This window comes from Sinocyclocheilus rhinocerous, unplaced genomic scaffold (assembly GCF_001515625.1).
Source record: "Sinocyclocheilus rhinocerous isolate Xijiao unplaced genomic scaffold, SAMN03320098_v1.1 scaffold921, whole genome shotgun sequence".
Taxonomy (NCBI): domain Eukaryota; kingdom Metazoa; phylum Chordata; class Actinopteri; order Cypriniformes; family Cyprinidae; genus Sinocyclocheilus; species Sinocyclocheilus rhinocerous.
In genome coordinates, this window is record NW_015640057.1 from 110,936 (window position 1) to 137,413 (window position 26,478).

Genomic DNA, 26,478 nt, shown 5'->3' on the forward strand with positions numbered 1-26,478 from the left:
ATATTTGCCAAAAATCAAACAAGCAAGCCCTGTCCAGATTTAAAAAGTAATGCAAAAGTAACGTAACACATTACTTTCCATAAAAAGTAACTAAGTAACGTAATTAGTTACTTTTTTATGGAGTAACGCAATATTGTAATGCATTACTTTTAAAAGTAACTTTCCCCAATACTGATTATAATTTGTATTAATTACAATCATGTAGATCATAAAACTGACTCTAAATTCTGATTGAATGAGCCAGACTTTAAACCATTGTAAAATTCCAGTAAACACATCTTGATGCACTGAGTTGCTTGGCAGCTTTAAACAGTGATGTATTATTACCAGTGTTGGGGAAAGTTACATTTAAAAGTAATGCATTACAATATTGCGTTACTCCATAAAAAAGTAACTAATTGCATTACTTAGTTTTTATGGAAAGTAATGCATTATGTTACTTTTTCGTTACTTTTGTAACCTAAGCTGAGTTTGCTTATTTATTTTTAGACATTTAGCAGACACTTTTATCCAAAGAGACTTACAAATGAGGACAATGGAAGCAATCAAAATCAACAAAAGAACAATATGCAATTTTTAATAACAAAAACCCAAAAGTTATATTTTTGGCAACTGTAAATGCCCTTTCACACCAAAAGTGAAATTAATAAGCCTCCGGCTGAAGGAAGTGCCTCTTCACCTCACTCCATAACTCAGATATTTTCTTATGAATTTAAAAGTAAAAGTAATGCGTTACTTTTTTAGTTACTTGAAAAAGGTAATCTGATTACGTAACTCAGATTACTTGTAATGTGTTACCATGTGTTACCCCCAGCATTGAGTTTTAAATACAATAAAATATAAAATAAATAAAATAATATATTAAAATACAAATTTTTAATGTATAACTGCTGTACAGTTAGTATTATTTACAGGAACAGAATTTTTGGAATGTATTTATATAAGCATTTCATTAGTTTTTGAAGCAGCTATTGAATCCTTCTAGTGAGAGTAGATAATTGATTCACTCTTTGGCTGTGTGTGTGTGTGTGTGTGTGAGAGAGAGAGAGAGAGAGCTAATTAAAGGATAAGAGGCTTGTCTATGCTTTACTGAGAGGGCAGTTCATTGTGTCGGCCCTTCTTGAAGCATTGCATGCCAAGAGTTGTAGAATTAACATCTCTCACACTGCCTTCTAAATGTTATTACCTCTTTCAATGAATGCTTCAGAATTTTGAGCATTTAATGGGTTGTTATTTGAGAATAGTCAGCAGGAATGTGGGATCTGAGTATGCATAACACTACTGGTCTATATTGCACAGTGCTGTATGCACTTCCATATAGTTGCCATTCACTATATGCTGTAACTTAGTGGAGGAGTAATATTTTATTTGTAATATTATTTATATTTATTTGGTTAGTTGATATTTATCTAATTGTTGCTGTTGTTATTGTGCAGTTTATGAGGCCAAATTAATTAATTTTTGTAATTAAATAAAAAAATTCAACGCAATGCCATGAAAATTAAAAGTGACAGCAAATATGTGTTTAAAATTGTGAAAAACGTTAAATGATTAACCGTTACAGCACCTAAAATACGCACTTTTTCTTATAAATTTAGTAAATATTTAAACAAAATAAATGCCTAAAATTAAAATAAATAAAAATAAATCAGTATTAGTATTTAACAAATCTTACCATTTTTGTTAAATTTGAATCAAAATATTTGAGAATGGAGAAATTATGAGACTGATCAGTCTCAAGAACTACAAGTATGACTCATTTTATATCAATATAATTGTTAGACACAATTAAAAATCACACACAAATCTGATTTAAAAAACCCCAAAAACGATTACATGTCAAGTCAAGTCACCTTTATTTATATAGCGCTTTTAACAATACAGATTGTGTCAAAGCAACTGAACAGCATTAATTAGGAAAATAGTGTGTCAATAATGCAAAAGTGACAATAGTAAACACTAATTTTTCAGTTAAAGGCAGTTCATCATTGAATTCAGTGATGTCATCATCCAGCTCAGTTAAGTTTAAATAGTATCGTTGCAATCCTTTGCAATCAAGTCAATGCAGGAGAAAAAGCCATTACTCACCGTGATTGATGAATGATTCTTACTTACCACAGTTGTTTGATGAACTTGTGAAAAAAAAACGGAGCGATAGGAAAAAAAAGAAAGAAAAAAAAGCAATAGGCACGAATGGAAACGCTAATGACAAGCTAACGAATGCTAACGCGCTGAAGATGCGCTGCACTCGTGGTTTTAGAATAAAAGCGAACGATCATCTTAGTTCATCTTAGTAACATCTTAGTTTCAGTTTTTAAGAGTTTGTGTTGAAAGTGAACTACAAAAATAGTCCAGAAATCTTCATGCTAATGACATCACAACCATGAGCTCATTAGCATATGGCCACAAACATTTACATATCAACATCTATTCAGTGCTCAGCACTGTTGAGTGACAATGTGAACTGTGCTGGAGGGTAACCAGTCATTACAGAGGTCATTTAAATTTAGACATCTTAAAGGTACAGTAGCGACAACAGTCAACTGTTTAACTTACTCCTAAGGGTTTACATCAGAGAGAGGGTGGAAAATGGTCAATGAAATGAAATTCCGACCTCACTGTTGCAAGAGACCTCGGCTAAGTTTGTAAGTGGACTTCAGGGGAAAAAATAAATGCTAAAATGTAAAAGTGCAGCGTGTTAGCTTTAAAGGTTTAGGAGCGATTGTGTGTCTCTGTAGGGTGTTTAGCAGTAGACTGATAGCGGGGTGCAGGACGTGACGTGGTATTATGACAGCCTTTCAGGTGTGATGTGGTAGTTTCTAAAACGCACGCAGCATTTCAGCAGAGCTCGAGGTAAAACTGCTCTCAATGTGCCAGACTCACGCTGCGATGTCATCGCATATATAGCGTCGCGATTGTAAAAAGTTGAGTTTAGTAACTCGGAGGCTCACCCGGAGTCGTCGCCTGTCAGAAACGCCTTCGCTTTGGCTCTCCGCTCGGCCTGTCAAGGTGCGCGCGAATCACAGCCTTGTTTATTCTCTTTGATTAGTCGCAGATGTATGCAGCGCTGTTGACACGAGATTCTCTTGTTATTTAACGTTCAACATCCTCCCCCCAAGTTTATCTCTCCCCTGTTCTCATTCGAGCAGTTCAGTTGACTCGTGGATCTTAAAACGTGTGAAGAGTCTTTAGAAGTGTGGCGCTACATGATCATCAGAGATAGTCGTTATGACAATGTTCCAGTTGTCATTCGCACTTCTGCTCACTCCGTGATACTGATCAAAACCAGCAAAGTGAAGCTTTAGTTTCCTTCCCGCCAGTACATGAATACTTGCACAAAGTTAATTAGGCCTCAGACTGAACGTGTCCGCTGAGTTTTTAGAGGCTTTTTGACAGGTCTGTTAAAGGACAGCAATAAAGAAGACGAGAGAGAGTAATGTTTTCCGGTAATGTCATTTATCTTAGCCGTGCGCGTGCTGTTTGGATGATCCAAAATAATATGAAGATGAAGAGAAGTGTACAGGCAACACATTTGCATGTTTTGGAGACAAATGCAGCTGTGGTGAAAATAAACTATTACCCTTTTGTCCCTGTAATCAGGGCCACATTAATCAGGGCTGTAACTCCCGGCACACTTTCATTTCACAGACTATGCGTAGACCGAATCCCTACACGTGAATGTAAAATTCAACTATAAACTGAGGGTATGTTAACACGACAACAATGTACTAAAAACGGAAACGTTTTTCCTTTGACTTTTGGAAAGTTTCGCTTACAGGCGACAAGGTCAAAACGCTTACTGTTCACTCAGATCTGTGAAAACGAGTAAAAACACTGTATTATTCCTGCCAGACCAGTAGGTGGCGATGTCACTTTGCAAGGAAACACATTCCTATAGACTGAACGCGTAACGCATGTGCATGATGTCACCGTTTTCGCAAATTCACATTTTTTTGTAGTTTACCCAATAACAGTATTGTTTTCAAAGACTCGCAAATTGTTGTGTAAATGAACAGCCAAACTGCATAAAACATTTTCTGTTTTTAGTAGAAAGCGTTGTCGGGTAAACATGCCTTGAGCATGGAGTTTGGAGTGGGATCTGTTTGTCCAGCTAGTGGACAACGTGGGAGTGTTTGGGAAATAGGTGGAAGTTTTGCAATTCCACAAAGATACTTCTTTCCTTTAACCAGGTGAATTTCATGACTTCACCCAAAAACGATAAGAAAACAAATGGTTTTGTTTGGTTTTCATTTTCTGGTTTATGGACTTTATTTGTATTCCATTGTTTCCCTATTTTGTTCCTGTTTTTTTCCTTTGTCCTGGTGTTTTTTTGTGTGTGTTTATTTGAGGCTGTGTTTATTTGAAATACAGAAAAAACTGTACTACTTTGAAATATTATTACAATTAAAAATAATTGAAGTTTCAATTTATTTAAAATTGTAATTCATTCCTGTGATGACAAAGCTGATTTTGTGTGTTACATTATCCTTCAGAATCACTCTAATATGCTGATTTGCTGCTCAAAATGATTTCTTATTTTTTAACAATGTTGACAATAGTTGTGCTGCTTCAAATTTTTGAGTAAACCTTATCCCCCCCTGGACTGATTGATGTGTCTCTTTTATTGAATGGCTCGAGTGTGTGTGTGCTTTACTGCTGGAGGAGAGTGTTTTTATAAGCGATTTGTGTGATGAGAGTGTTTCAGTAATGAGGTCCCATGGGACTCTCACCGGGTAATTACAGTCTCTATGAGATATTAAACTGTTTCCTGTGTCTTTTTGTTGGGCTTTAATTGCATGCACCAAGTAAGGCGAGTCTTTTCATTCTCTTCCATGGCACAAACGAATGAAACTCGCATCATGTCTGCAAAAGAATTGTTTTATATGATAAATAGCTTCACATAAGGGAATTTTAAGAGATGTCATGGAGAGCTGAAAGACTTCATGTTCTATTGAAATTGATCGCTGAGGTTTGTTTCATGTTGAGGATCTGTGTTGATGTGTTGAGAATCACACTGGTTCTGCACTATTCTTGTTTGAATAGTTTTTTGAAAATATTCATTTGATCTGTTAGCACCTAGACTGATAATTCAAAGTAAGCACCTAAACTAGATCATTCAAAATAGTGTCCATCGTTTTGATGAACGGTATTTTAATACATATTTATATTTCAATGCTTTTGCATTCTCTCGCAAAATGTTTGTGTTCAGCTGAGAAACTTTGCGTTCACTCACAACATATTTGTAAAAGTATTGGAAAACTGTATTTCATTGCTTTTGTGAGCAAACACAACATTTCTCAAGGGAAATAGTTTTGCAAGAAACGCAAATATTTTGTAAGAGAATAGAAAGTTTCTTTGAGGAACTCAAATGGTTTGTGAGTGAACGCACAGTTTCTCTGGGAAAAACAATACCTTTGAGCATAACATTTATATCAGAGTGTAATGGATTATCAATAAAGATAATGTTGAAAATGTAAGACAGGGACTTTGCTCCTTCCATTGCTTGTTGAGCGGTTTTTGACATGTTCAGTTCATTCAAAGAAAGAAAGAAAGAAAGAAAGAAAGAAAGAAACAGCCTGTCATTTTCATTGGAGGATCTATTACAATTTGAAGTCGGCATGAAATGGAAATTGCAATCGTATTCTCTATTGTGACATGAGAGAAGAGATCAAAATAATTTTTTAATAAACACTGCAATATTCCACAAAAATTACAATTTAAACATTGCAAGGGCTAATATAATGTCAAATCCGAAAAAATATACAATCAATGAATCATTCACAATAATATTTATAACATCCATTTACATCCATCCATCCACAAAATACACGGTCACTGAATGAGTGACGCCTCGTTCACATGTTGGTTTCCAAAACCTTCACCTTCTCTGCTCCTCTCTGATGGAATGAGCTGCCAACCTCCACCTGAAGTTCTGAAACCATCACAACTCTCAAGAAGCAAGAATGTTCCTTTCATGCCAACTTTTAAGTTTAAATACAGTATGTTGCATTTAATTTGCTAAAAGTTAATTTTAGATAGTAACAGGTATGAATAGAAACAGAATTAAATAGAATAGAAACAGAAGAGTAACATGAATTCAGTGTATAATTTCTCTATTTTTGCTGACATTTTGAATGTGTATTTGTGTATTTCAGGTCTCATCAGACCAGGCGGAGGACATACATTTATCTGTGATGTTTGAGGACATGATTCACAGTGATTCCAGTCGCAATGCGAGTCCCAGCAATGGCACTGAACTCAGCAGCAGCGACCTGCTGTCCTTAAAGAGTGACACCGTATCTCTGCTCAGTGAAGCGGCCATCTAATGCAAAGTTAGTAAACACACAAACAATGTCTTTTTTATCCTATGCTGGATTCACACTGCATGATTTTCAAAGTCGTTGGATCGCTGCTCTTTTCACACTGCATGACTGTCTGGGGTTCCATCTAGTTACTGTGGTGTGCACATTACGTGACAGATTGGATTGTTAGATTTTAGCACGTTTTTAGACCTCTTGATTTGGGTTGACATACACAGCCGGTTACAGGTTTAAGCATGGTTTGTTTGTTGCCTTCTATGGTGTCACACACTCTCATTGAGGGACAGGCTTAAATGAGTGATTTTTTTTAAATCAACATGAATGTCTGGCATGAAAATTCAGTCAAATGTTTTCCCGATCCGGGACCCATCTGCCGGCCGTTCCCGAGTCAAGTAAGCCGGCCATTCCTCAGGCAAGCCCGCCGGCTGTTAATGTGGCAAGCCCGTCGAACGTTAATGTGGCAAGCCCAACGGACGTTAATGTGGCAAGCGTGCCGGACGATAATATGGCAAGCCAGCCATGTGTTCATGAGGCCCCAGTGTCGGTTCCAGCCCCAGTGCCTGCTCCTCGTAAGCGCCTTCCAGAGCTCGCTCCAGTGTCGGCTCCAGCCCCAGAGCTCACTCCAGTGTCTGCTCCAGTCCCAAAACTCACTCCAGTGCCAGCTCCTCGAAAGCGTTTTGCTGTGCCTGCTCCTCCAGAGCACCCTCCAGTGCCAGCACCACAGGAGGGCTCCTGATACCCAGTCAAGCTCAGGGAAGGCTCCTGATCCCCAGTCAAGCCCAGGGAGGGCTCCTGATCCCCCGTCAAGCCTAGGAAGGGCTCCTGATCCCCAGTCAAGCCCAGGAAGGGCTCCTGGCTTGCCGTTGTTCTGTTACAGGTCTATTATGACTTTCCCTTGCCCTGTGTCGTGCTCTCTTATTGGCTGTAGGTTGTCGCGATGTCATTTCCAGTCAAAGCAGATTTCACACTGCAGAACTATGAGTCACCGACAGGTCCAGATATTTAACATGCCAAATATCTCACGGGCATCGGCGACGCATTGGCGCTTCTCTTAATCCAGGCACACACTGTGCGATTTTTAATAGTCCTTTACGATTGTTGCTTGTCAGACTGTATGAACATGATGATCATGTTGTCATTGTTGTCTCAGTTGTCATTAATGTCAGACTCTACGACAGTCCAGATGCATTAAAAACAGGTGCGCGGAAGAAAACTCTGAGTTTTTACATTATCAACCCATACATGTTCAGTGACTGCGAGCTGCATTAAACGCGGGGCTGTAATGTTGGCTATCATTTAAAGTATATGAATGACAGCAATACCGGCATATTTAAGAAGATTAGTGTAAGCAGCACTACACACCCACATGAAAACAGCGGAGCAACCTGTGTTTATCATAGCAAAGGCGACATATGAATCCCGTGAGCGGAGGACGGGAGCGCTGGAGTTTATGGCAGTTAGAAGACATCTCTAGCATTAATTCTGATCATGGCTTGTCTTGAAAAACGAAGACAGTTTGACGTTTGTCATAGGAGGCGTCACACTGCAAGACTGTGCGGCAAATCTTCTGACACTGCCATAATTTCGTCGGAGGTAAAATTTGATCGCAACGGCTATTAATCAGCTGTCGGTGAACATGTCAAACCAGCGATCAAAGACTACAGATTTTAGCCTAGGATTATAGGAATCTTTTCGGATTTTCAAAATTTGTCTTAGACGACCAAATCGTGGCCAAAATCGCACAGTGTGAGCTTTAGATTGCGTCTTTGACAATTCACTACGCAATTGTCACTCGCATGAAATGAGAATCAATTTGCCTCTGATTTCAGGGCATTTGTCTGCAATTTCCACAAAATCTGGGCTAAAATCCTGCAGTGTGAACCTGACATTAAACTAATTCCCTCTGCCAACCAAACAGCATCACACTAATAATCACTCTGAATAACTTACCAACGGCATAACAACTTAACAACCCTTGCAACTCCCTGGCAGCCACACACAACATTATATTGTGTTTGCAAGTTTTTAATAGGCAAGCACATATTAAGACATTTAAAAAATCCATTTCTCTTTAGTAGCTCCGGGTTTCATTTGATCAAACAGCATATGCTCATCATTACATACTCAAGTGCATCTCTGGCTTTGGCTCATCATGTTTTCTCAGCTTGTCTTTTGTAATCCTCTTAGAGGCTCCTGCTTGTCCTGGCTCAGTGAATGTCTTAGACGTACAGTGAGGATGGTCACCCCGCTGATGAGGTCAGCCCGGCCTGCCCTCCTGTGTCAGATCTTAGCACGTTTTTAGACCTCTTGCAATACGAAGTAACACCAGATGAATGAAAATTTAAAGTCACTCTCTGACAGTAGGTGGCACTTATGAAAAATCTGAAATAGAGTAGTACATACAGGAAGCATTGCGCACATTTCTGTTTATAACACCTGCTTGTCATGGAGAAGAAATTAAGTTAAATGGTATTTACATTTTTCTTTCAAACAGCTGTTCAGATTTTAAATTCACTGTGTTTATCAAAGAAAAACAAGTACAGAGACAGAGCCCGTACCATTCTTCCTCTGCTATTCACTGTTGCCTAAAAAAGTGTGAGTACAATGGAAGTGATGCAGTACAATGGAAGAGATTTATGGAAGCCTGTTTTCGCTACTGAATAAAAAATAAAATAAGGTAACTGTGACTTTTTTCCCGCAATTCTGACTTCTTTTCTCAGAATTGTGAGATATAAACTCGCAATTGCCATGTAATAAAGTCTAATTCTGAGGGGGGGAAAATACTATTTTCTAACAGTTGTGAGGTTTTTTTCTAGCAATTGAGAGTTTATAGATTGCAATTCTGAGAAAAAGAGTCATAATTGTGAGTTTATATCACGCAATTCTGAATGATGTAAAATCGCAATTGATAAAAAGAAAAAAGTCAGGATTGTGAGATAAAAAGTCAAAATTATATATTTTTAAATTAAATTAAATTAAATTAAATTAAATTAAATTAAATTAAATTAAATTAAATTAAATTAAATCCCGGCCTGCCCTCCTGTGTCAGATCTTAGCACGTTTTTAGACCTCTTGATTTGGGTTGACATACACAGCCGGTTACAGGTTTAAGCATGATTTGTTTGTTGCCTTCTATGGTGTCACACTCTCGTTGAGTGATTCGAGTTCAATATGAGTTCAGTTCTTTGAATAGTATTTATGGCATAACGTACAGTATGTTATCATTGAAAATAAATTGTATTCTGTGTTTTATTTTTAATATGCATTTTTTAATTAACATAAATGTCACTGTGTTTATCAAAGAAAAACAAGTACAGAGACAGAGCCCGTACCATTCTTCCTCTGCTATTCACTGTTGCCTAAAAAAGTGTGAGTACAATGGAAGTGATGCAGTACAATGGAAGAGATTTATGGAAGCCTGTTTTCGCTACTGAATAAAAAATAAAATAAGGTAACTGTGACTTTTTTCCCGCAATTCTGACTTCTTTTCTCAGAATTGTGAGATATAAACTCGCAATTGCCATGTAATAAAGTCTAATTCTGAGGGGGGGAAAATACTATTTTCTAACAGTTGTGAGGTTTTTTTCTAGCAATTGAGAGTTTATAGATTGCAATTCTGAGAAAAAGAGTCATAATTGTGAGTTTATATCACGCAATTCTGAATGATGTAAAATCGCAATTGATAAAAAGAAAAAAGTCAGGATTGTGAGATAAAAAGTCAAAATTATATATTTTTAAATTAAATTAAATTAAATTAAATTAAATTAAATGCACAGTGATGGCATGCAACATTTGGTGTGAACAAGCCTTAACATTGTCTAATCATGCTTTTTGAGCTCGGACTAGGTGGATGATTTTTTGGTTATGCATGACGATAGAGCTCCTTCTAGGACTTTGCTTTAAAATGTTAACCCTGTTACTAATTGTATAATAAATTATCAATTATTAAAAAATCTATATGTTTAAACATGCAATTGTGGAACCAGTGATTAAAAAACATAATTTGGATTCATCGGTCCTTGCAAATTTTAGACCCATTTCAAAACTCCCGTTTCTCTCCAAGATACTAGAGAAAGTTGTATTCACACAACTGTACTAATTTTTAAATTTACATGGTCTCCATGAGGTATTTCAGTCTGGTTTTAAATCCTTACACAGCACAGAGACAGCCCTATTGAAAGTTTTTAATGATCTGCTTCTTGCCACTGACATGGATGACTATGCTGTTCTTATGCTCCTAGATCTCATGGCTGCATTTGACACTGTAGACCATAACATCTTGATCTTTCGTATGGAGCATTATGTCGGTGTGACGAGAGGGGCGGGGCCGAGAGCCGTGGGAACGGAGCGAGGCTTGATGGGGGTATGTGACGAGAGGGGCGGGGCCGAGAGCCGTGGGATCGGAGCGAGGCCGGTGGAGTAATTGCTAATTTGGCAGAAGCTTTTCTGTTCGACTTGGGGATTTTATGTCCTCTTCTGCGTGTTTCTCATGTGGGGTCCCCCAGGGCTCCATTTTGGGGCCTATTCTATTTTCTTTATATATACTTCCTCTAGGATCCATTTTCAGGAAGTATTGTTATGCAGATGATACACAATTATATCTGCCATTGAAACAAAAACATCCAAATTATTTAGCGCCACTTTTGTGTTGCCTTGACGAAATTAAAGCCTGGATGGCAGTACATTTTTTTTTTAATTTAACGAGGATAAGACGGAAGTTATATTGTTTACTCCTGGGGGTGCCTGTGGGTCTCCTGGCCTGGATTTAGATATTTTAAAACCATTTTTGAAGCCCTCTGTAAAAAAAACTTGAGTGTTTTAATGGATAATGGTTTTAAACTGGATAAACAGATTAATTTGGTAATTAAATCTAGTTTTTTCCAGCTGAGGCAACTTTCTAAGATTAAAACTTTTCTGTCTTTTAAAGATTTTGAAAGAATTATAAACATTTTTATTTCATCCCGTCTTGACTACTGTAATGGACTTTATGTAGGCATTAGTCAGGGCTCCCTCACCAGACTGCATATGGTTCAGAATGGTGCAGCTCGTTCGCTAACGGGAACATATTACTCACATTTTGGCCTCTCTTCACTTGCTTCCTGTCCATTTTTAAATCATTAAATGGTCTGGCACCGACATACCTCTCAGACTTAATACAGCAATATGCTCTGTCGAGGGGACTTAGGTCCGCTGACCATTCATTGTTAGCTGTCCCTCGTGTAAGGCTGAAGAGCAGGAGTACGTTTGCGGTGGTGGGCCCTAGACTTTGGAATAATCTGCCTTTACATGTTAGAAAGGCCCAAACACTTACTGTTTTTAAGTCTAGCTTAAAAACCTACTTTTATAATATGGCATTTTACACGGCGTGAGAGCTGCTATTTTATTTTATTTTATTTTATTTTATTTTATTTTATTTCATAATATTTTTAACTTTGTTATTCTATTTGTGATATTGCCTTATTCATGCTTGTACAGCACTTTGGTAAACACTTGCTGTTTTTAAACAAGTGCTTTATAAATAAACTTTGACTTTGACTTTGATTTGATTATAAGCATTTTTGGCAACACTTTAGTTTAGGGACCAATTCTCACTATTAATCAGTTGCTTATTAGCAGGGGTAAAATTGGGATTTGTTATGTGTGTGTGTGTGTGTGATTTCAGTCTTTTGAGGGGTGCACAATATGCAAAGCCTACAAAATCTTATATTAGCGGACAAACTGTAAAATATAACAAGTTGAGAGAGACTGTTATGAACACTAAAATCCTGATCAAAATCATTCTAGTTGTTGGCAGTGTGCAAAGCTACATCTGTCTGCAGGATTTTTAAAATCAAATTTAAGACTTTTTTAAGACCTGAAAAAAAATTATTAAAAAATTAATACCATATGAGCAGGGCGGAGCAATGTCTATGGAAACATATTAAACTGTAAAATGACTGTAAAAACATGATTTACAGTTGAGATACAGGTTTTCACAAAAACATATATATAAAATGAGAAACCTCACATTTCAGCCTTTAAACCATTTTTTTTAAGGAAAGAGAGGAGTCAGAAGTAGGGATGCACCAAAATGAAAATTCTTGGCCGAAGCTGAACAAAATGAAACACTGGGCCGAAGGCCGAATACCGAACATGTTTTGTTTTCTTTTTTCCCATGTATTTTGCCAATTCCCACATCATATTGGCCCACAAATACCCACATTTAGCTTTTTACTGTTTTGTCTTGGTTTTCAAAAAAAAATAAAAAATACTAAACAACAATTTAAAAATATTTACTTAACACTGAACATTCTAGAAGACATTACACCAATTTAACTTAAAATTAATAAGTTAGTATTTTTTGGGGGGGTAATTTTTGAGACTCCCTTCTTGAATCAGGCATGCATTTATTTTACTGTACAAATAAATGCAGCCTTGCTGAGCAGAAGAGAATTCTTTTTAAACGTTAGAAAATATTTCAGATCCCACAGATACAAATCTATTACAGATTTTAACACTATGTGTGACTGTTATAATAAATGTATTGATAGAGCTGTTGTAATTATTATTATCATTATTATTGTCTTACTTTTTAATTTTATTTTACAGAACAACAGTAAAATTACAATACTAATATTTATGAATGTTGATGGAGCTTTTACTTTGGTGGAAACCCCCAGGAAGACCTCAGTGCTTCTTTCTGTTGACAACAGCAGATTTATAAATGATTATCATAAGAATTTGGGAAGAAGTTTGTTGCACGTATCACATTATCACATCCATGCCTTGTAAAAATTCAAAAAAATGTTTCTGAGCAACTGACAAGTAACACTGTTTCAGCGCAGATTATCCTCGCACTTTTAACTTTGAACCCTGGCTAACGAGCTCGTGCAGGGCTGTTTGAATACATGCAATTCGTGCGTGTATTAGAAAACATAGCATTCTGCAGTTTCTTTACGAATTGTTTAAGGCCATTTCACGATTTCAATCATCATACAGTAACCACCAGCAACAACCACCCTTCTCTTCTCATCGGAGACATGCGATGCAGCACTAAACAGTCGCTCGCTGTCGGTGCTTGTAATGATTTTTGTGTTTTTCTCGGAGAGTTTTAAATGCTTCCCCACTGCAGACATGTCTGCTGCATTAGCGCGCACCTCTATTTGGTCACGCCATTGTTTGGTACAATTTATTCGTTTTTTTTTTTTTCTGCTTATTCGGCCGAACACCGAAAGAGGAATTATTATATTAATTTAAAACAGGGTTATATGTGTGGATGGGAGAAACAGCAGACAAGCTTTTTGAAAATCCAAATTGATTTTCTGCCAGTAGGAGGCGCTTTGTCAGAAATATAACGGTTTCCCTAGTAATGGCTGTAAACAAAGCAGCGCTGCGCTCATGAACGCTCCCATCAGATAAAGTTGAAATGCAATCGAAACTTTTCTGAAGATACTCAGTTCATTTCAGAGTCAACCCTGTTACCATCAACCCAGTTTGCCACAATTCTATCCCAGCAAGTGTTAATATATATTAATTTAGCTTAAGATAACAATATGCAAACATGTATCAACATTAAAGACGTTGTCTGTCTGACATAATATTTAAAATCATACAGAAATCTTCAAAATTACATTATTAGAATGGAAAAGATCCATTAAATTACAAACTAACTGCCACCTATCAATCTCACTGCCTTTTACCTTCCACTGATGCCTTAAGCCTGGTGCACACTGTATAATTTTGCCGTCTGAGACAAATTTCTGGGATCGTAGAGGATTTCTATTGTCGTAGGGCACAATCGTGAGTCTTTGATGGTGACATGTTCACCAATAACAATGCTCTTTGTGGTGAATCTTAACCTTCGGTGGTCGTTTTGTTTTTACGTGACGCTCGTAATGGTAGACTTTTTCAAGCTTCAAGTATTTAATTTTCTAATAGTTATGGTTTATTCCTTCAAGTATTATTATTATTTTTTATTTACACAGAAAGATATTACTCTAAAAAATTTGGATTAAATCACTGGATTCATATGGACTTCATTTACAATGCCATAATGGCCTTTTTGGAGCTTGAAAGTTTTGATTACCTATCATTGGCTAGACAGAAATCTTCAGATTTTATTAACTTAATTTGTGCCTGAAGACAAATGAAAGTCTTACAGGTTTGGAACGATGTGAGGGTGCATAACAGCCCTATGCTTGAACCTCAATTAATATGTTAATGTTGCTGTGCAAGGTTTTTAATTAGTATAAGATGAATCACATTGCATTTTGGGGACCTGATTATCGCTCTCAGATGCTTCGGGGGTGTCATTTTGTTTTTACGTGACGCTCGTAATGGTAGACTTTTTCAAGCTTCAAGTATTTAATTTTCTAAATAGTTATGGTTTATTCCTTCAAGTATTATTATTATTTTTTATTTACACAGAAAGATATTACTATATTAGATATTAAATCACTGGATTCATATGGACTTCATTTACAATGCCATAATGGCCTTTTTGGAGCTTGAAAGTTTTGATTACCTATCATTGGCTAGACAGAAATCTTCAGATTTTATTAACTTAATTTGTGCCTGAAGACAAATGAAAGTCTTACAGGTTTGGAACGATGTGAGGGTGAGTGAATGATGATAGAATTTTTGGGTGAACTAATCCTGATTAGCAGAACATATATTCTGTTTAAAGGGATAGTTCAACTAAAAATGAAAATTCTGTCATTAATTTCTCACCCTCACGTCATTCCAAACCCGTAAGACCTTTGTTCATCTTCAGAATACAAATTAAGATGTTTTTGATGAAATCTGAGAGCTTTCCGACTCTGCATAGACCGCAACACAACTGAAATGTGCAAGGCCCAGAAAGGTAGTAAGGACATCGTTAAAATAGTCCATGTGACATCAGTGGATTAACCGTATTGTTATTCCTCTGCTTCTAAACAAGACATAGCGTATCTGCTTTCTACGTCAGTACCCCAGCTCCTGCATCAGCAGCACCTCACGCATGCGTCAAGATACTCTCGTGAACGTGCGTCAAAGACTGACATGGAAGAGAATAAATTGTTGAATAAAGTCATTATTTTAGTTTTCTTCTTTGTGTGTGTGTGTGTGTGTGTTGCTGTACCTAAGAAAATTTCTCACCCGTTGTAAAATCACTGTAACGCATGGATGTGAGTGTTTTTTTTTTTCTTTACTAAAACACACACTCATACACATGTGTGGCGTCTCTTCTATCCATCCTTCTCTCTTTCTCCCTCCCCCATTCCTCTGTCTGTTTTTTGTCCACTGCTATTATTTCCGTCTCAGTAATCTGTTGAGGTACATTTATTTTTGCGAGCGAGTTATTGAATCATAACTGTGATTTTAAAAGAGTAATTAAAGTTAAATGTGGCCCTGATGAGCTACTCCTTCAGGAAATGTTGTGATATTAAATTATGTATGACTAGAGGGTCTCTGTACCATATGTAAATCATTTAGATATGCAAATGGCCCACTAAATCTCATAGATTATGAATAAAAATGTACTATTCCCATGTTTAGCTCTGGGCTTTTAATCACAGAATTACTTTTCTTTTTGTTCATGCCTGAAGTCATATTAATCACATGCTAGAAACACTGTAAAGAATAAGACACCTTTAGTTTAAAAGACAAAACCAGTGTAATACCACAGTTTTTTGTATTTTGAATGCTGACACTGACACTACCCTGACATCGCAAACTGCACTGACAATATAGTCTACACAGATATGTGAAAACAGAGTTCAAATGTTAAAACAGCTTATGAGCTCAAATGTATTGCCTTCTCAGTGCCACCACAAGGGAAGCCGGCACTGTTTTTCTGTCGTTAAAATGAAAATGAATTATTTTAACTTGAACGCTACATTTTTAGAATGCCATGTCATGCGCAAGACACTGCAAAAGATGCTAACGCAATTAATATAGTGAGTGTTTACATAGAAAACAATGGATATTGTGCAAATAGCGCAATAGAATGCAAAAATGTGTTCTGTGTGAACGCCCCTAAAGGGCCACATTTACCGTCGCTATGCAATATTTCACAGGCAAAACAAAGCAGGAAAGGAGGTGACAAAATACCATTATAATACTGAAATGTAGTGTTACAGTAGAAACCAACACAATGAGCTTTGCTTTTTTGCTAAGTTACGAATCTTTGTCAGTCAAACGTCACTGCGGAATCAAGAGGCTTGCTATTGGTCGGCCTGCAAATATGTGTCAAAGTTGTGAAATTCACATGTATGCTCACAGGTGTGTGTTCATTTGCATTTTACACTAACTTCGAATGCAGTTCATCCTCGCTTTAACTCAAAGTTTATGTTAAATGGCCTAATGGTTAGAGAGTCGGACTTGTAATCCGAAGGTCGCGGGTTCGAGTCTCAGGTCCGGCAAGGATTGTCGGTGGGGGGAGTGAATGACCAGTGATCTTTTCCACCTTCAATACCACGACTGAGGTGAGACCCTTGAGCAAGGCACCGGACCCCCAACTGCTCCGTGTGTGTGTGTGTGTGCACTTGGATGGGTTAATTGCAGAGCACAAATTCCAAGTATGGGTCACCATAATTGGCCACAAATCGTACAATGTACAAAAATACAAATCGTGATGAAATTGTACAAAAGTGGATTGAAAGATCAACATTTCAGAGTCAGAACTACTTTAAAAGTGCAGACCTCATACAAACTAAATTGACATAAACCTTTGGAGAAAAAAAGGGGAATTAGGTTGATTATATTTTTGTTCACATTAACCTTAAGCAATAGTGATATTTTACTAACAAACAGCAATAATAAATGTTAGAATGTTAGTTATAGTAATACTCAACTTTATTATAGTTATAAAGAATGTGAGTTTGAGAAAGTGAAATCCCTTGTTTCCGCTATATTCTCCAGCGATTGCTCATCTGCCATTTATCTCACATTTCCTGTAGTGTCTGGATGTCCATCATAACATCAGGAGGCTCCACATAATGGGACACAGAGAGATGAGCACTTGAGTGGCATCATACAAGCTACACAAGCACAGACTTATCTGCCATTTTCCCTAATGTTAGTCAAGGTTTTTACACCAAAAACTGTCATAATTATCATATACGTTTCATGACTATTTTCCACCCTGACCCTTATAATCAATCAGACCATTTGGTAACACTTTATTTCGATAGTCCACTTTAGACATTCTATTAACAGTAAGTAACTTTGCAACTACATGTCAACTAGCAGTTAGTAGAGTATTAGTAGACTGTCTGCTTAATATCTTCTAACACTTTCTTTGTCAAATTCTACTAACCCTAAACCTACCCTAACAGTCTACTCTGAGAGTTAGTAGACATGTAGTTGCAAATTAATGAGAATTAGTTGACATGTAGTTGACATGTAGTTGACATGTAGTTACAAAGTTACTTATAGTTAATAGAATGTCTAAAGTGGACTATCGAAATAAAGTGTAACCGACCATTTTTGCTCTTGTCCTATCAAAATGTAAATGCAAATTAGGGTTGTCATATGTTAATGAGCTCATGGTTGTGATGTCATAACCACAAGTATTCCTGAATGAGTCGTTTTTACAGTTTAATTTCAATAGACAGGCTGATTCCTGAAGGTTCGTTTTTTACATAGTACCTCTATGTGATTTACAAAAGAGCCTTTTGAAATATTACTAATATTGATACAATACTATTGCATTTTGAGTTAACTGTCTTTTTATGTGTTGTACAGAGTGATGAACAGGAGGGACCTGAGGAAGACACTCGGAGCGTCGCCGCATCTTCAGTTATGGTATTTCAATCGATCAATCGATCAATGGTATCTAATTATTTATGTGGTATTTTGAGGTTTAATTACTCCAGTGGTAGAAATGATGTAAAATTGCTATTATTATTTTTATGTACTTTATGTACGAGTTAGGCGGCAATGCATTTATTTATTTATTAGTTTAGCAGACACTGTTATCCAAAGTAACATAAAATTAAAAAAAAAAAACATTACAAACAGTATATACAAAATCATCAAATGTGGTTATGTTACATTGTATTACATCATGCTGTATTGTATATGACACAGCAGGAACCGCTAGTACCATAAATCAATAAACCATACCACACAGTGTTTTGGGAAGAGGACTGAGCTCTATTTCAGGCTTTTTTCTCAAAGCATTTCCTTGTAGAGTATACAAACAGTCTTCTCCCAGAACAGCATGCAGGCGGTTGAAGGACAGCCCCCTCAGTGAACGCTTGCATTTTTTAATTATCGTGGAGGTGACACCTCTTCCCCGAGCATCTCTCGCCTGAGCTGTAAACAGGGCTGTGAACTTTACCGTCAGCCGCGCGACCCTGAGTATCATTGATGAAGGGAAAAGCTCATTAATACACACCCAGCGAGAGACAACACAACACGGCCAGCTGAGAAACCCTCAACATGCACATATAGCTCATTTCTGAAGCATCTTTACAGCATTTCAGAAAGATGCTGTTTCATTTTAGTGAGCCTTATAGTCTCACAGATATGTCCGATTCATTTCTGTACTGTTTTTTCCACTTTTGTGATGTTATTAATGTGTTGGTTACAGAAAGCATTTGAGTGTTTACACTTCAACACAAGCTTACAGTGACCTGGATGTGTCAAGCTTTAAAAGCCAATCACAAAAGCATCATAAAAGCTATATAAAATTAGCTTATATGGCTTGTGTGCTATATTATGCATTTTCTGAGGCCATACTGTAATGTGGGGTTTGGGTTTTGTTTTTGTTTCATGTTCATGTCCATGTCTTTTATTTTGTAATTGTTTCCTGATGTTAGTGTCATGCTTCCCTTGCCTCATGTCTCTCTGCCTTGTGTATGTGTCATGTTCTGATTGGTTGTTTTAGTCATGTGTCTTGTTTCCCATTGGTTTGTTCTTGTCATGTGACCCTCTTGTCTGCTATAAGTTGCCCTCATGTTGCCATTGTCTCTCGTCGTGTATTGAATGTATTTATCCCGCTGTTGGTGAGTCTAGTCTGTTCATGTCAAGTCTGTTCATGCCTCGTCAAGTCAAGTCTGTTCATGTCAAGTCAAGTCTCGGATTATTGTTTGGATGTTTGGATCACACTGTAAATAAACTGCACTTGGGTTCTTCACTACTCTCGCCTTCAGTGGATGATTCGTTACACATACGATAGCCTTGTGTGAGAAACAGACCAAAATCTATTCATATTTTGCTGAAGACATAGCGAATTTGCTAATAGCATAGCTCTCAAATCTCACACCTGCGTTTGCACGTATTCAAAACCTCAAATTTGCCACTTTTAGAAAGTTTGTGTATGATTTGAAGTCAGTGGTCATTGGCTGTTTGTGACGTTCAGGTCTTCCTGGAACGTCTGTATTTATGAGTTGAGAAGTCGTAATTTCGATGTCATGCTTGTTCTAAATGACGTTTTTACATCTTTATTTCATTTACAAAGGTGTAGATTGAATTGTTGTATATTATATTCTAATTACACAATACTAACAAATTTTGAACATGGAAATGCCAATTTCTGTCATGAAACTCTAGATGGCGCAGGCTGATGGGTCCTTAATAATTGAGACTGATGATATTCACAGTTTCATGTTGCATACGCAGCCAATGAGCTTGCTGCTTTACATTTAAATGGCTAGTTAGCGTTCACTTGAGCATTTTGCAGCGCACTTTCAGAGTTCCTCTGAAACCCTCCACCTTCCCCAGCTCCACCTGTATACAGTAGATCTCCTACGGGTTATTATATATGCTAATTGTGCAGCAGCAGTATATCTTAAATACTCACAGCAGCGAATCGGAGTATGTATTTGCAGTAGTAAGTTCCTGTACTTTCGACAGCAATAACCAATAACAGCAGCAGCGTAGCAGATCTATTCCACCAAGACCAAATACATTAACATTGCCATATCCATTACCATACTAAAATCTTCCGAGAGTCATTTTAGAACGTCTCGGTTACGTACGTAATCCTCGTTCCCTGATGGAGGGAACGGAGACGTTATGTCGTGATGACATTATGGGGGTTCACTTGGGAGCCCCGACCATCTCTGACTTTAAGAGAAAACGCCAATGAAATTTGGCTAGTGGATTTTGCATACCTGAGCCACTCCCTGTGCAAGTCACAATCCCATGACGTAGCCAATGTTGGCAAGCGGCCGCGTGACCGACAAACGCTACGCAAAGGTCGTAACCTTCCCACCGCCCCAGCGCAAATTCGCTGACCTTGGTACCCGCAGGGACCACAGGTGAACACATCGCTGCTGGAGATAGCCAAGCCGATGTTCCTTTCCCCACAGAAATTTCTTAACAAAAGATTTGCTTCAAGTCTTTCCGATTTGTTGTTACAGCTTAGGCAGAACGATGGGGAAGCGAGCCTTCTGGAAAAAGGCGCTACAGAGACCACACCCTACCTGTAGGGAGGTAACGTGTGGGGATTCTCATATGGACTGACCCAGGCCTGTGGCAGTACTACATATGGAATAGGTCTCTGGGGCAGGTCCTACCTGAGAGTAGGGATGGAGCAACTGCCAACAGAGACTGACAGAACACTTTGTCAAAGGGAAGACACGGGTTTACAGAGAGGGAAACCTTACCGTGGAAGAATAAACATATGGGATTGCCCACAGGAAATCAAGCCATATGGACACCTAGCCCAGTACAGGGGCTGACCGGAGACCCGTGCAAGCTAACACCGATACTGGGCCTGGCATCAGACTGCTCCGCCCAGTCTGACTGCCGGGGGTGCTGGAGGATACTCAACCAGGGTTCGCCGTCCAGGGAACTTACTGGAGGAGGAGAAAGGCACTCGCATCCCCGGGTGAGGGGGAATGGCGCAGCAAGCGTGATACCGGCCAGCTCTTCCCGCCGATTACCTGTTACTCAACACAGGGGAAGAAACTGGCTCAACGCGGAGACTGTAGAGTCTCGCGAAGGTGTTCGGTGTCACCCAGCCCGCAGCTCTACAGATGTCTCCCCGAGAGGCGCCAGCGCATAGGAGGAGGCAACACTTTTTGTGGAGTGAGCCCTCACCCCCAGGGGGCACGGCTCGCCTTGGGATTGGTATGCCAAGGCGATGGCATCCACTATCCAGTGGGCCAACCTCTGCTTGGAGACAGCCTTCCGTTTCTGCTGACCTCCGTAGCAGACAAAGAGCTGCTCAGAGCTTCTAAAGCTCCGGGTGTGGTCCATGTATATGCGCAGTGCTCTTACAGGACACTGCAACGCAGGGGTTGGATCTGCCTCCTCCGAGGGCAGTGCTTGCAGGTTCACCACCTGATCTCGGAAGGGAGTGGTGGGAACCTTGGGCACTTATCCAGGCCGGGGTTTCAGGACAACGTGAGAGTAGGACGGCCTGAACACAAGGCACTCTTCGCTCACCGAAAATGCTTGGAGGTCCCCGACCCTCTTGATGAAAGTGAGTGCGGTCAGGAGCGCTGTCTTAGTAGACAGGAATTTAAGCTCAACATTCGCGAACAGACTCCATTTCAGAACATAGGCTTGCCTCGTAGAGAGAGCTCTATCCTGAGTGATCGTGTTAACCACCGCAGGTGACAGATCAGCTAGGTCTGCCGCGTCCCGTCCAGAAGCCACATGTAGAAGTTCCAAAGGTCTGGATGCGGGTGCCAAATGGTGCCGAGCCCCTGAGAGAGCAGGTCCTGTCTCAGGGGGATGCGCCAGGCAGGGGCTGTCGCGAGGAGCATGAGTTTCGGAGACCAGGTCCTGGTGGGCCAGAAAGGCGCAACCAGTAAGACCTGCTCCTCGTCCTCCCTGACCTTGCACAGTGTCTGTGCGAGAAGGCTCACTGGGGGAAATGCATACTTGCGAAGAGACCGAGGCCAGCTGTGTGCCACTGCGTCCGTGGGGGGCCTCGGTCAGGGAGTATTACAACTGGCAGTGGGAGGACTAGCGGGAAGCAAACAGGTCCACCTGGGCTTCCCCGAATCGACTCTAGATCAGCTGGATCGTCTCGGGATGGACTCACCATTCTCCAGGGAACGTGAGCTGTCGTGAGAGCGCATCGGCTGCACGATTGAGCTCCCCCGGGATGTGGACGGCGCGCATGTCGTTGTCATGGCACTTGTCCTAAGGGCACCCCGGCCCGTAGAAAAGCAAGGTCCGACCAGGGGCTGAATAGGCGGTGACACGTTGGTGTGATGGTGACATGATGTGTACCGCGGCGTCATGCCCACCTCGGGACTCGGGAGTTTAGTCAGTGCTGAAGTGGTCTCATATGGAGCAATCCGAGCGGCGTGGCTGCGGATGCCATATGCCCCAGGAGCCTCTGAAAGTGTTTCAGTGGTACCACCGTCCTGCCTCTGAAGGAACTCAGGCAGTTCAGCACTGACTGGGCACGCTCGTTGGTGAGTCGCGCCGTCATACTCACCGAGTCTAACTCCACACCGAGAAAAGAGATTCTCTGCACAGGAGAGAGCTTGCTCTTTTCCCAGTTGACCCGAAGCCCCAACTGGCTGAGGTGCCGGAGCACCAGGTCCCTGTGATCGCACAACTGTTCTCGCGACTGGGCCATAATGAGCCAGTCGTCGATATAGTTGAGGATCCTGATGCCCACTGCCCGTAACGGGGCAAGGGCGCCCTCCGCAACCTTCGTAAAGACGCGGGGGGGACAGGGACAGCCCGAAGGGGAGGACGCTGTACTGCCATGCCCGACCCTCGAACGCAAACCGTAGGAACGGCCTGTGTCGAGGGAGAATCGAGACATGAAAGTAAGCATCCTTCAGGTCGACTGCTGCAAACCAATCCTGGGGCTGGATGCATCTGATGATGCACTTCTGCGTCAACATCTTGAACGGAAGCTTGTGAAGGGCCCGATTCAAGACTCGCAGATCCAGGATTGGCCGGAGGCAGTGAGCAACCTCTGCGTGGAGAGGTTGTGTGCCGCGTCCCGCTCCGAGAAACCAATCATCCAGCTGCGAGGGCTCGGGACTGGGCGGTCTACTGACCTCCAGCCCGATACTTACGGCAAGCATGGCCATCAGCTCTGGGTCCGATTCGGCGGAGGCGACAATACCTGAGGGGGGCAGCCCCGCCGAATCTTCATCCTCAGAAGACGCTAACCCATCCCCCAATGCTGCTATCGACATCTGATCTTCTGGGGGTGCACCGAGTGAAACGCTGGTAGCCGCACGAGACGGGCCAGCAGAATCACTCGGGAACCGAACGGAACTCTCGCTGCGTGAGGCATAAGAGGTCCGTGGGGGCATGCCCGGCGGAGAAGCTCTTATCGTAACCCTCAGATCTCCCAGAGCGCCAGCCAGCGGTCCTCTGCTCGAGCCAGAGAGACCGGGACGGGTGACGGCAGAGGGTGCCACTCTTTTTAAAAATCCCCATAATGTCGTCACGACATAACTCGTAGTGACCGACAGATAGGGAACTAGTTTTATCTTTGGATCATAAAAGCATACAAGTCTTTTATATTTTAGATCATTTTGGTTTGAAATAACGTGAAGGTGAGTAAAAGATGATTTAAAATTTAATTTTTTGGTGAGGTATTTTTTTTAAACCCAAATATTTGTGCTTGTAAATATAATCAGCATGCTTACTGTATTCGCACAGCCTGTTTTTTTTAAACTTGCGCAATTAGTTGATCCACAAGGGGACAACACTGGCTGTCAGAAAAGCAACGGAAAAGATGGAACAACAACAAACTACTGGAGACTGCAGCATACACATCAAAACTTAAGTATACTTTGGGCTTGAGTTAACAGGCAAATCTCTATCTTCAGGCTTGCATAATCAGACAATACAGAGAATCAAATACAGAGCATTTACGATTTATGCCCATGAGTTTTGAGGCCACGTAATAAACTACATCATAAACTTGCTGCTGGAAGCATTTCTTTCAAAATAGATGTCAGAAGGCAACGGAGCCATAAACAACGAGAGACATTAATTTCAGAATAAACGAGGGGAGTTTGTCTCTTGTAAACTTTCATTTTAACTTTGCTGTAAACTTTATTGGCTGGGTACCAACTGGCCTGCCAATTACAGCTCCTTTCTCTTGTTAATTTTATGTTGGGGTGATAAATTCTCAGCAGGGCTCGAGTCCTGACCTCAACCTTACCTACTTCGTTCATAAAGAAAACTCCTTCAGCACACCCCGTTTGAAAAAACAGACTGTTGAAGGCATCACAAAATATGTCACAGAGAACCAATTTGTTAATGTGCTTTTAATTTTTTTAGTGGTACATTTACACCCGCACCATGCTTCTTTTAGTTTAGCTAAACCAAGCTAATGAATCGGTAGCTGACTCACAACACTGACTGTGTGTAGCAAAAGCTACAGCATGTTTCTCCTCCATCCCCAGTGTCCACACAAAGGGCACAAAAACTTGCTGATATTGTATCTCTCTCCCAGCGAGCGGGACACTGACCTAGCTGTCTCATTCTGCCAATGCTAACAGAGTGAACGCCCCAGATCGGCCATTTCCATGTTAGCATTCAATGTCTGAACAAGCACCTTCAGTGAGACCACGCTGAGAAGAGTTCACCAGGCCGCTGGGTTTGGAGCGCCAACACGGCACTTCCCATGCTCAAGAGTAGACCTGACTCACCTCCAACTTGCTCGTAATTTAGCATATTGTTATTGTTAGCAAAAATATTGCATTTTTTAAACAGCCCACATATACGTGGACAAAATTTTAATTTCATGCAGAACATGCAAAGTTTGTCAAAAGGCTTGAGGCCTTTGCTCTGGTCTTCATGTCAAAACATGCAAGACATGCACATGTTAAATAATCTAGGGTTTTGTTGACACCATTAATGACCGTTCCTCAATAAAAGAACACTGTTTATGAAATTATGTGCACTAGTGCTGGTTATCAGTTAGATATAAGAATTGTTATTTTGGTAACTTACAGTTATTGTTATTGGTCACATTTTGTTTTTATGTCCAATTCTCGCTATTAACAAACCATTAACTACAACTTTTGCCTCTGGTTGCCGCAAGCACGCCGGCCGCACCGTTCTCTAGCCCACCTGCAGTTCCTCACTCAGCCCGCCGGCCCCCGCTTACTCTAGCCCGCAGTGTGTGACGCTGTGTGACACATTTTATGGAGGAGGTAGTTGTTAAGTTTAGGTATTGGGTAGGATTAGAGAAGTAGAATATGGTCATGCAGAATATGTGCTTTATACTCACTATTAAACAGCCAATATGTTAATAATATGCATGCTAATAAGCAACTAGCTAATAGTGAGAATTGGTTCCTATACTATAGTGTTACCTTGTTATTCTATGAAATATCTGCCCTTTTCATTCTTAAAGTAACATTTCTGTCAAATAAGATATGTCAGAAATGATAACCTCGTCAGAAGCACCCCGATACACAGTGCGGTTGTGCGAGATTGAATCCCTCTTCACTGTCCTATCTGAATAAATGCAAAAATGGCAAAAAGACAGATAATGCAGTGTCAATTAATTGCACTGTGCTATCTCAAAATAAATTATTTAATTTTAATATGTGACAGGATATAGTTACAGTTTCAGAAAGGTGACAGGGTTGACAAGGTTAGGGTTTACACCAAAGGTCATGCATTACAAGGTACTTATTAGAAAGATTAATTTGGTAACATTTCCACAATTACCTACATTTCAATTATCAAATGTTTACTATACAACATCAAAGTAACAGGGTTGACGTTTTAAAGGGGACATATGATGCGATTAAAATTTTTCCTTTCTCTTTGGAGTGTTACAAGCTCTTGGTGCATAAAGAAGATCTGTAAAGTTGCAAAGACTAAAGTCTCAAATCCAAAGAGATATTCTTTATAAAAGTTAAGAGTCAACCACGCCTACCTAAAATGCCTCGTTTAAACACGCCCCCACATGTCTACGTCACAATGTGGGAAGATTTGCATAACACCGCCCAAATGTGCACGCAAAGAAAGAAAGCGTGGTTTCAGGAACAGCAGTAGTGTTGATAAAGCCATGTCAGGGAGACGGTGTGTGTTTCAGTGCGAAAGCAAAAGCACTTTATTTGGCCTTCCTGAAGTAGATGCAATTAGGAATCATTGGTTAAGATTTATTTACAACAGAACAGCACAACCCAGATGTTCGAATTAGTGCAACGCATTTTATGGACGACAGCTTTTTGAACCTAGAAGAGTACAAGGCGGGCTGTGCACAAACCCTATTTAAAAAAAAAAAAAAAAAAAGGGT

At 39.9% G+C, this 26,478-nt stretch overlaps 1 protein-coding gene across 4 annotated transcripts in view; it reads left to right on the plus strand.

The window, feature by feature from the left end:
• Positions 1-26,478, plus strand: part of LOC107752458 (uncharacterized) — a 77,879-nt gene that overhangs the window by 12,087 nt on the left and 39,314 nt on the right. For all 4 annotated transcript variants that reach the window (XM_016568435.1, XM_016568432.1, XM_016568434.1 and 1 more), the window contains exons 4-5: positions 6,156-6,332; positions 18,027-18,086. In XM_016568435.1, coding sequence (XP_016423921.1) covers positions 6,156-6,326 — 171 coding nt within the window. In that variant the 3' untranslated portion in view covers positions 6,327-6,332; positions 18,027-18,086. The remainder of the gene's footprint in view (positions 1-6,155; positions 6,333-18,026; positions 18,087-26,478) is intronic.